The 12,358-nt window shown below is 41.1% G+C and overlaps 1 protein-coding gene across 1 annotated transcript in view; it reads right to left on the reverse strand.

The window, feature by feature from the left end:
- Positions 1–12,358, reverse strand: part of LOC126259172 (proteasome activator complex subunit 4-like) — a 251,235-nt gene that overhangs the window by 190,122 nt on the left and 48,755 nt on the right. Inside the window, exons 8-9 of the mRNA XM_049955739.1 lie at positions 4,542–4,748; positions 3,936–4,215 (exon numbers count right to left, since the gene is read on the reverse strand). Of these exons, the coding sequence (XP_049811696.1) occupies positions 3,936–4,215; positions 4,542–4,748 (487 nt within the window). The remainder of the gene's footprint in view (positions 1–3,935; positions 4,216–4,541; positions 4,749–12,358) is intronic.

The raw sequence follows: 12,358 nt of genomic DNA on the forward strand, positions 1-12,358 counted from the left end.
TTACTTACAATATAGCAGATCAGCAACTGGAAGCAGTTAATTCCATAAATTATCAGGGAGTAGGCATTAGAAGTGATTTAAAATGGAATGACCATATAAAATTAATCGTCAGTAAAGCAGATGCCAGACTGAGATTCATTGGAAGAATCCTAAGGAAGTGCAATCCGGAAACAAAGGAAGTAGGTTACAGTACACTTGTTCGCACACTGCTTCAGTACTGCTCACTGGTGTGGGATCCTTACCAGATAGGGTTGATAGAAGAGAGAGAGAAGATCCAACGAAGAGCAGCGCGCTTCGTAACAGGATCATTTAGTAATCGTGAAAGCGTTACGGAGATGATAGATAAACTCCAGTGGAAGACTCTGCAAGCGAGATGCTCAGTAGCTTGGTACGGGCTTTTGTTGAAGTTTTGAGAACATACCTTCACCGAGGAGTCAAACAGTATATTGCTCCCTTCTACGTATATCTCGCGAAGAGACCATGAGGATAAAATCAGAGAGATTAGAATCCACACAGAGGCATACCGACAATCTTTCTTTCCACGAACAACACAAGACTGGAATAGAAGGGAGAACCGATAGATACTCAAAGTACCCTCCACCACACACCGTAAGGTGGCTTGCGGAGTATGGATGTAGATGTAGATGTAGGGATGGACTGTGTTGTTGTGGAGGTTGGATGGATGACTGCACACCACTTTAGGAGGGCTAGGAGGAGTCTTAGGTTGGATGTCCCTCATTTAAGCAGGAGAAGATAGAACATCCAAGAAACTGATGATGAGGAACATGGTTCAGTTGTCATCTGATATGTAGATAATAAACAGTACAGAAAAGAAGTGAATATAATCCTCTGAAATGTGGTGCTGAGGATTAGCTGGGCAGATGTCATAATTAATGAAGAGATACTGAATAAAACTTACGGGTGCAGAAATGTCTGGTACAACTTGACTAAAGGAAGGAACAGGTTGAAAAGGGACATCCTGGAGCATCAAGGAATGGCCAATTTGGTAATGGAGGGATGGGTACGGAGGAAAAAATTCCAGAGGGAAACCAAGGCTTGAACACAGTAACAGGTTCATACGGATGTAGGTTGCAGTAGCTATGCAGAGATGAAAAGCCTTGCACATGGTAGACCACCAGCTGCATCAACCAGTCTTGGGACTGAAAGTTACAAGGTCACAGCCTTAAAAGAACACAACAGCAAGAAACTCTTGTTCTCTGTATTTTGTCACTATGTCAGAGAATGGCAACAAAAATTACATGAAATATAGTTTGGGTTTTACAGATAATATTTATCAGAATCATTGAAAAAGTTGAGTGAGGAACTTATTCAGCTCAAAATAGAGATTAGTAAAACAAGTCTTCAAGTCTCACATTAAAACCAGTTTATAAAGGGAATTGGAACAACTCCCTTCATTGATGAATTTGAAAGAGGAAAACAATTGGAAAGCAGAAATATGTTGAGGAATAAATACACAACATGCTGTGTGGTGGATGACAAAGAAGAGGAAGCTGAAATAAAAACTACACATTAGTTACCAGAGAAACATCCCAACCAATGCAAAATCACGACATCTTCAAACTGTGATTTGTCCTATAATCATGTACATAGCCAAATCTGACATCTCAATGTGGAAAAGAGATAATTCAAAAATTGAGAGCTTTTTGAGACAAAAAGGTACTGGGACAAGCAAGAGCCAATAACTGATAATATAATAGTTGAGGTGATCTCTGACACCATTTCTCAAATGAAAACCTACAAAATGAATCCTGGAGAATTAACCCTTTTGCTCCTACACATGAGCTCTCTGCATTCCGTGCTGAACCAGCTTTGTTGTCACTGGACTGCTCACCAAACAGTTCACACAGCCATAAACATTCCATCCCAGCAGCAGTCATGGATATCATAAAACCTATTTACAGAGACCTGGCAAATCCTGAATTACAGAAGAAGTGGCTGCATGGTCAGATTCAAAATCCCAATGACTCATTCAATAATATTACGTGGACTCACTTACCAAAAACTGTTTTTGTTTGAATTAAGACATCAAACTGGGAGGGGGGGGGGGGGGGGGTCAGTGATGATGTTATTACTTTTAATGATGGCAACATTGGTAGGGTGAAGGTGCTACAGCATATGGGAATTAATCCTGGAGCAAGCTGTATTAGAGGACTTGAACAGATGGACAAGGTTCACATTGATACAGCAAAGTATGCACCACAGTTGGCCACTAAGGAGTCCAGAAAGAAGAAAAAAAAACTTGGAAAAAGATCAAGAGGATTATATATAGTATGGTGCAGGGTGCTTTTGAGCGACTAAAAATAAAAAAAATAAGCATATATTGAGTGAGTTACAGTGTTTTTAAACTTTAGAAGTTGTTCCTGAAAATTAACATTTTTTGTTGCACTTTTCACTAAATCTCAGAAACCACTTCGAGTAGAGTATTCAAATTTTCAGGGAGTAATAACATATATATCCTGAGTCTAGTGAACTAAAAGGAGAACATAATGTTATGTATAATTAAAATTATTTAGAACAATTTACAAAAATGTACACAAAATTTTAACCGTATAATTAAAAAATTGTATTTAATAAAGCAGTGGCTGAAATGCAATTATTGTAGTTCAGTAAACTCAGAACATACAGTTTAATGTCCTGTAGAAGTTTCATGTCAATGGCTACAGTGGTTCCTGAAATACAGGGAAGCCAAATCACTAAATTTAACATTGTTGGGATAGGGCATTCCAACTCCCCTTAAGCCACGATTGAACTTTGCAATGTCAATGCCTCATATACAAATACGAACACTGAAGACTTGAAGATTTTTCCACTTTGTGTAACAGAACAGACAGCAACTAATGGCATGAATGACAGTGTAGGGCAATATTTGGTAGGCGCATATGTTTCACAGCACACGGTTCATTGCGTATTGCTGTAATTGGAAGTTTATGCAGCAGATTCATGTGTGCTACTGTTAATATTATATCATTACCTATGGTTACTGTGTTAACATCATGAGAGCCCCACAGAACAATAAAAATCAGTCACTAGGTGTGACAAATGAAAGTTCCCTATTCATTAACTAATTATCAATTTGAGTAGATTATCATAATATGTCATTACAGAAATAGCCTGCAGTGATTGCATCTGCCTGTTAATGCATAATATGTCTCATTTCATACCCCTGAATGCTCTCCTTCATAATGAGATTTACAGAACTTGATGAGCAATAGAATCAATCAATCAATCAAAATCAATTAATTACAAAGGTACCGAGCGAGGTGGCGCAGTGGTTAGCACACTGGACTCGCATTCGGGAGGACGACGGTTCAATCCCGTCTCCAGCCATCCTGATTTAGGTTTTCCGTGATTTCCCTAAATCATTTCACGCAAATGCCGGGATGGTTCCTTTGAAAGGGCACGGCCGATTTCCTTCCCCATCCTTCCCTAATCCAAGCTTGCGCTCCGTCTCTAATGACCTCGTTGTCGACGGGACGTTAAACAACACTAACCTAACCTAATTACAAAGGTGGGTTTGTCACAACAATCCATTCTCAAGCTAACACTTACTTCAAATCTGTAGGGCATACGAAGGCCAGTGGTGGCATTATTATACTATGAGGCATGTAGAAGGGATCTGTGGTTGTTATATTACATGCTGTGGAGTATATCAGTGAGTTAGTATTCCAAAAGTAACAATGTCATTGTCAGCACAGTAAACAACTATCAAAAATAGCAGTATTACCTTCAGGCTGTAAGCAGCTGGTTGGTGGAAACTTTAGTGAGTTGTATGAAGTATAAATCTAAACGAATTAACAAACAACATTTCAAGCAATTTTGCTTTAGGACAAAAAGATTTATAATTAACAATTTCCATCTTTTAAAGTAATCAGGCTACAGTTACTCTCTTGGCACTTTTAATTAATCAACATTACCTCTGTGAGATCACTCCAGTAATTTGACGCTTGTGAGGAGTCCACAATTGGAATCAATGTTGAGAATGTTGCAATAAACTGAAATGTCACGAAACATTTTCTGACATCATTTGGATCAATTCCAGGAAGCACTGACATCAGCAGTGGGATGACATGTGTAGGACCTTCTTTGTAACCCAACCGAGCACCCTGGACCATTGGTCTCGCAACTGCCACCATACACTGCATTGCAGCAGTGAGCTTATGAGGTTCTGTCACTGTCTCTAAATTTGCATACATGCTGAAAAAAAAAATCAGGCACTACTTTAACAAAAAAATAAGAAGTATTACATTGTATGTAAAAGTAATGAATGCTAAATAGTAAAATAATTACATGGCTTCTGCAAACTTCACACAAAACTAATGTACCTCCCAATATGTGAGTCTAAGAGAGCATGTATACAAATACAATGATTAGTTTTTTATGTTTCCGAAAAATGAAGTTTCCTGAGTAAAATGCACAAAGAAGTAGTAGTAGTAGTAATTATGATGAAAAAGCATTTCAACTTGGATGAGTAAATATGATAACATTCCTTTCCTTACATAAAAAAATTTAATGCAACTTACCGATCAACAACAAGAGGTATTACTATATTAGGACGCAAAGTTGCCAAATGTTGCATAGCTTGGTTGATTTCTGTAAGTCCCAATTTGGAAAACATTGCCTGAAGTGCAACAGGTTTCACACTCTCTACAAAGTTTGTAATGTCATCTTCTGTTAATTTATGACTGTCAGGTACTGGAGTCTCCCATGTCAAGTGCTTGTGTCTTTCACTGAAAATGAAAACAATTTCAGAAAATCAAAAGCTGTAAAAATAATAAATTTATAATACTGTTGGGAAGGGGAATCGTGTGCTGCTTTCTCGGCAAGGACTGACTGGAGTAGGTGATCTGCCTTTGCCTTTCTATGTTTTCTATATTTCACTGACTAAGATATGCATCTGTATCATAGGAAAGAGATAGGTACATGTGCACTATAGTGTTGGGCCAGTGTTGTTACCAATGGCAGATAGAGCACAAGATCAGTTTCAAGAAGGTTGGGAAATGAGATTAGTCACATCATTTTCAGAGGAACAATCAAAACATTTGCCTTAAGAAGTTTAGGGAAACAACAGAATATCTAAATCTGGATGGCTGGATTAGGATTTGAAACACCATCATCTCAAATAAGAGTCTGGTGTTTAACCATTGCAGCACCTCTTTTTGATTGTTCTGAATGAGTACTAGATAAAGAAAATAAGAAGATGAAATTATACTTATCTATACTGATATATAAAGGGGAACTTTTGTTAGCAAAAAATTTCAAAAAGATCTTGATCTATTTACTTCAAATTTCTACATGATATTCTGAAAAACGTTCAAAACAGGTTTTCTGTTAAAACCAGCTGCAATGGTATGCTGAGCTGTGAAAATGTGTGGTTTCATTTTCTTTCCAAAAGTTGTAAACACAAGAATGTGCACTTTTGTTTTAACAGAAAAACTGTAAATTACGATAAGTTGTCTTTATGGCTTACCGGCTTGTATCAGAATACTACTCCACAATGTAAATAGTTCTAAACATGTAATGCTAACCTCTCAGAAATTAAAACCAAGCAAAATAATGTCACTGAAGGTACTATCCTCACAGATCCATCAGCTGGGGAGGTCTCTCTCATGCCTCTTATACCAATGATGCCAACCAATTTACAGGTTCAATGTACGTGAAACAAGGTTTCATTTGCAGTAACAATGAAAAAAAGCACAAGGTCAGAAATCCAAATATATTGGAATTTACTTATGATCAGAGTGTTTTTCCGATGGTCAACTGTATACCTCCAAAGTGGGTGAAATTGCAATGCTGAAATTTGCACCTAATACAATTTCCATGTTTACCACAGGTTAGAATATATATTCAATTTCCATGTATATTTAGCAATTGTGAAGCATTGTCAAGTTTGCTGGTTGTGTGTGTGTGTGTGTGTGTGTGTGTGTGTGTGTGTGTGTGTGTGTACCCTTATAATAAATAAAAAGAAATAAATCAAACATACTGCACATACCTAGCTAGGATGACTCATCACAGTAATTATGTTATTGTTGATAAAAATCTGGAAACAGTAAGAACCATAAAATACCATAAAATACCTCAAAGTATCCATTCAGGTTGAATTCAAGTGAAACAATTACTTAAACTATCTATAGGAGAAGCAGGTGTCATGCTGAGATTAATTGAAAGAATGCTAAGAAAATATAGCTAATCAATGAAAGATGTGACTTAAAAATTACTCTTCCAACTTACTATAGAATTTTGCTTTCAGTCTGGAATCCTTACCAAGCACAATTACTGTAGGAGACACAGATATAGAGGGAAACATTCCACGTGGGAAAAATATATCTAAAAACAAAGATAATGTGACTTACCAAACAAAAGCGCTGGCAGGTCGATAGACACACAAACAAACACAAAATTCTGTCTTTCGCAACCAACGGTTGCTTCGTCAGGAAAAGGGAAGGAGGGAAAGACGAAAGGATGTGGGTTTTAAGGGACAGGGTAAGGAGTCATTCCAATCCCGGGAGCGGAAAGACTTACCTTAGGGGGAAAAAAGGACGGGTATACACTCGCACAAACGCACATATCCATCCACACATATACAATTACAAGCAGACATATTCAAAGACATATTTGGCATTACCCCCAAAGGCCTGACACTTAAAGTTCCCATCTCTGGCTGTAACCCTTCTTTCCATCAGTCCCTATACCAGTTCCAAACTGAACAATCCATTGCCCTCACCCACCTAATCCTTCACCTACACATCAACTCAGCCAATGAACACACCCATCAACTCCTATCCTTAATAAAAGTCCTCAATCTTTCCTCTCCCACATCCACACCGGCTGTTCATAGCATCCTCCGACAGGCCAACCGCAAATTAGAACAGCATGCCACCATCCACCTCAAAAAACTATCCAATCTCCTGGTTTCCCACCTCTGGAAAGGCAACTCACTCACCCGTCACAACCTTTCCAGCAAACCTCAACCTCCTCTCATTGCACACAGACCTAGTCTCTCCCATCTACTCAATCCCCCACTTCCCCCCAAAACCTCAAAATTCCAATCAACACAATCTGGAACCACAACACCCTAATTCAGTAGTTAACCTTTCCTCCAAACCTCTCTCCCAATCCGAAACCTCTGTCCTATCCAAAGGCCTCACCTTCAGCCCCACTCCCAGATTGAACCAAACAGCCCTTGTCAAAGATTTACTGTCCTACACCCGTACTCTCTGCTGGAAATATCACTTTGCCATGAAGAAAAATTATCCTAATCCTACTCCTAATGGTCCAACGCCCCAAGACACTATCCAAATTGAACCCTGCCTGGAACAGTTCCGTCCTCCATCACAGCGGGACCCACCTCCTCTTCCTCAAAATCACCCTCTCCAAACTTTCCAGGAATTTCTGACTTCCAGCCTTGCCTCTCAATCCTTCTTAAAAAATCTTAATCCTACTCCCAACATCACCACTGCTGAAGCCCAGGCTATCCGTGATCTGAAGGCTGACCGATCCATCGTCATTCTTCTGGCGGACAAGGGTTCCACGACCGTGGTACTTGATCGTCGGGAGTATGTGGCTGACGGACTGCGTCAGCTTTCAGACAACACTACATACAAAGTTTGCCAAGGTAATCCCATTCCTGATGTCCAGGCGGAGCTTCAAGGAATCCTCAGAACCTTAGGCCCCCTACAAAACCTTTCACCTGACTCGATCAACCTCCTGACCCCACCAACACCCCGCACCCCTACCCTCTACCTAAAATTCACAAACCCAATCATCCCGGCCGTCCCATTGTAGCTGGCTACCAAGCCCTCACAGAACGGATCTCTGCCTACGTAGATCAACACCTTCAACCCATTACATGCAGTCTCCCATCCTTCATCAAAGACACCAACCACTTTCTCGAACGCCTGGAATCCTTACCCAGTCTGTTACCCCCGGAAACCATCCTTGTAACCATTGATGCCACTTCCTTATACACAAATATTCCGCACGTCCAAAGCCTTGCTGCGATGGAGCACTTCCCTTCATGCCGATCACCTGCCACCCTACCTAAAACCTCTTTCCTCATTACCTTAGCCAGCTTCATCCTGACCCACAACTTTTTCACTTTTGAAGGCCAGACATACCAAAATTAAAGGGAACAGCCATGGGTACCAGGATGGCCCCCTCGTACGCCAACCTATTCATGGGTCGCTTACAGGAAGCCTTCTTGGTTACCCAGGCCTGCCAACCCAAAGTTTGGTACAGATTTATTGAAGACATCTTCATGATCTGGACTCACAGTGAAGAAGAACTTCAGAATTTCCTCTACAACCTCAACTCCTTTGGTTCCATCAGATTCACCTGGTCCTACTCCAAATCCCATGCCACTTTCCTTGACGTTGACCTCCACCTGCCCAATGGCCAGCTTCACACGTCCGTCCACATCAAACCCACCAACAAGCAACAGTACCTCCATTATGACAGCTGCCACAAATTCCACATCAAACGGTCCCTTCCCTACAGCCTAGGTCTTCGTGGCAAACGAATCTGCTCCAGTCCGGAATCCCTGAACCAGTACACCAACAACCTGACAACAGCTTTCGCATCTCGCAACTACCCTCCCGACCTGGTACAGAAGCAAATAACCAGAGCCACTTCCTCATCCCCTCGAACCCAGAATCCCCCATAGAAGAACCACAAAAGTGCCCCACTTGTGACAGGATACTTTCCGGGACTGGACCAGACTCTGAATGTGGCTCTCCAGCAGGGATACGACTTCCTCAAATCCTGCCCTGAAATGAGATCCATCCTTCATGAAATCCTCCCCACTCCACCAAGAGTGTCTTTCCGCCGTCCACCTAACCTTCGTAACCTGTTAGTTCATCCCTATGAAATCCCCAAACCACCTTCCCTACCCTCTGGCTCCTACCCCTGTAACTGCCCCCGGTGTAAAACCTGTCCCATGCACCCTCCCACCACCACCACCTACTCCAGTCCTGTAACCCAGAAGGCGTACACGATCAAAGGCAGAGCCACGTGTGAAAGCACCCACGTGATTTAGCAACTGACCTGCCTACACTGTGACGCATTCTATGCGGGAATGACCAGCAACAAACTGTCCATTCGCATGAATGGACACAGGCAGACAGTGTTTGTTGGTAATGAGGATCACCCTGTGGCTAAACATGCCTTGGTGCACGGCCAGCACATCTTGGCACAGTGTTACACCGTCCGGGTTATCTGGATACTTCCCACCAACACCAACCTATCCGAACTCCGGAGATGGGAACTTGCTCTTCAATATATCCTCTCTTCCCGTTACCCACCAGGCCTCAATCTCCGCTAATTTCAAGTTGCCGCCACTCATACCTCACCTGTCATTCAACATCATCTTTGCCTCTTCACTTCCGCCTCGACTGACATCTCTGCCCAAACTCTTTGTCTTTAAATATGTCTGCTTGTGAGATGTCTGCTTGTGTGTGTATATGTGTGGATGAATATGTGTGTGTGTGCGCTGGAGTGTATACCCATCCTTTTTCCCCCCTAAGGTAAGTCTTTCCGGTCCCGGGATTGGAATGACTCCTTACCCTCTCCCTTAAAACCCACATCCTTTCGTCTTTCCCTCTCCTTCCCTCTTTCCCGATGAGGCAACAGTTTGTTGCAAAAGCTTGAATTTTGTGTGTATGTTTGTGTTTGTTTGTGTGTCTGTCGACCTGCCAGCACTTTCATTTGGTAAGTCACATCATCTTTGTTTTTAGATATATTTTTCCTACGTGGAATGTTTCCCTCTATTGTAACTATATACAGGGCGTTTCAAAAAGAAAGAGCAGATTTCAAACATTTATTTCTCAAAAACTACAAATGATAGAAACACAATTCAAACGTTTCTTGTCAGAGAAAGGTTCAAAGTTTTTCAATGGTCCGCGCAGAAGTTCCATGCAAATCCGCAGTGGCGCTGGCGTTTGTTTGTAGGAAAATGGCGACGACACCACAGGAACGATCATTTTGTGTGCTGCAATTTGCAAAGTTAGAGTCCATTGTTGGTGTGCAACGTGCATTCCGCCGTCAATTCAACAAACAGCCGCCTCGTCATAAGCAAATTTATGAGTGGCATCACAGATTCGTAGAAGATGGTTGCATCTGCAAGCGAAAAAGCACGGGTCGTCCACGCACATCGGATGAAAATGTCGAGCGTGTCCGTGCAGCTTACGAAAGGAGCCCTAGAAAATCCACGGCACGGGCAAGTCACGAACTAAACATGTCTAAAACAACGGTATGGCGCGTTCTGAGTAACCGTCTGCACATGAAGCCGTACAAACTGCAGTTATTGCAAGCATTGCGTCCTGACGACCACAACAAAAGGTTCGAATTTTCAACTGCAATTCTACAGGACATGGAAGAGGACAATTTTGCCGAACGATTAATTTTTTCAGATGAATCAACGTTTCACATTTCTGGTAAAGTTAATCGGCATAACGTACGAATTTGGGCGAGTGAAACTCCGAGGGACGTTATTCAACATGAAAGAGACTCACCAAAGGTTAACGTCTTTTGTGCAATTTCGGTAAACAAAGTTTATGGACCTTTCTTTTTCATGGAGAAAACTATCACAGGAACCATTTACCTGGACATGTTAGAAAACTGGCTATTTCCTCAACTTCAGGAAGATTCAAATCACTTCATCTTCATGCAAGATGGCGCCCCACCACACTTCTCTGAACCTGTACGACGGTACCTAAATAACACCATTCCAGGACGGTGGATTGGAAGAGCAGGAGCACAAGATCAATGTCATCGTCTGTGGCCTCCCAGGTCACCAGACCTTACACCCTGCGATTTTTATTTGTGGGGGTACATAAAGGACTGTGTTTATGTCCCACCTATGCCCGCTACTCTTCAAGAGGTACGACATCGAATTGTTGCGGCCGTGAATTCGGTAACTAAAGACCAGTTGCGTCGTGTGTGGCAAGAAATGAGATACCGGTTTGATATTTGTCGTGTAACAAATGGTGCTCATATTGAGGTACAGTTTTGATATTTGTTGTGTAACATTTGGTACTCATATTGAGTGAAGGACCGTTGGAATTGTGTTTCTATCATTTGTATAAATGTTTGAAATCTGCTCTTTCTTTTTGAAACGCCCTGTATATATAGACAGAGATTTTCACCAAACTCCATTGACAGATGCTACCAGAGAGGTGTTGTAGAGGTGGTGTACATCATGGAGAGAATTACTCTTAAAATTCGAGAGCAGATGTTTGAAGAAGAGTCATACAATATAGAACTTCCTTTCACAGACATCTCACAAATTTAAATATGAAATGGAAATATGACAAATTAGAGATCCTGTAGAAGCCTACTGACAGTCATTTTCCTATGCGTAATGTACAAGTGGAACAGGATAGTCGGCGAATGATATTGATACTAGAAGTACCCTCTATCAAACCCCAGAAGGTGGCTTGCACAGTACAGATATAACTGATGCTTAGGGAACAGTGCTCAATGTAAAAGATACCTGCACCTGAACCCATGAGGCATTGTGGAAATTTGGAGACAAAGTGCTTAAATGCATGGAGGAAGATACACCTATAACGAAACCTCTCAAGAAGACCAGCCCTTTAGGTTGATCCCTTTTCTCAAGAACCATATTTTTACAGAACCAAAAAAACTTCCATAAGATCAATGCATCTTTATCCCCTTTAAGATGACCACCCCTTACCCAAACAGCCACCACACTTTAACTAATTATGTCCTCCCCTTAAGATGACCACAACCAATCATAGAAGAGAGAGATACAATACCATATTACTGTAAGGTTTCTCGTTGACAATGTGACACAATTTCTAAAATTTCATTGTCAAATAGCAAACAGTTCTGATTTTTCCTCTGTAGTGAACAGTTATGGCTGCTTCAAATAAAATAAAACTTCTTGTTCTTTCACCAGAACATCAAATTTCTGCAAATTACAGAGAGAGAGAGAGAGAGAGAGAGAGAGAGAGAGAGAGAGAGGAAAATCTCAGTGTCAGCGATCGAGTTTAATTTTGGAAAAAGTCAAATGCAGAATGCAATTGCAAAACGTGGCAGGTATGTTAAGGAATGGGAAGAAAACGCCAACAAAAATTCATAGAAAAGATGGTGGCAGCTTTTCAAAGACATTAATAATGCTGTTTAAGAGTGGTTTAATAGAGCATGTGCCAAGGATTGATTATTAATGGACCAATGCTACAAGAAAAAGATCTTAAATTTGCTTCTGATCTCAGAATTCCTAATTTCAATGCAAGCAATGGTTGACGGAACTGATTTTGTGTTCAACATCATACTGTTTTCCAAGCAGTCTGTGGAGAAAGTGCAGATGTTGTATACAGCT

This window comes from Schistocerca nitens, chromosome 5 (genome assembly GCF_023898315.1).
Source record: "Schistocerca nitens isolate TAMUIC-IGC-003100 chromosome 5, iqSchNite1.1, whole genome shotgun sequence".
NCBI classification, from domain to species: Eukaryota; Metazoa; Arthropoda; class Insecta; order Orthoptera; family Acrididae; genus Schistocerca; species Schistocerca nitens.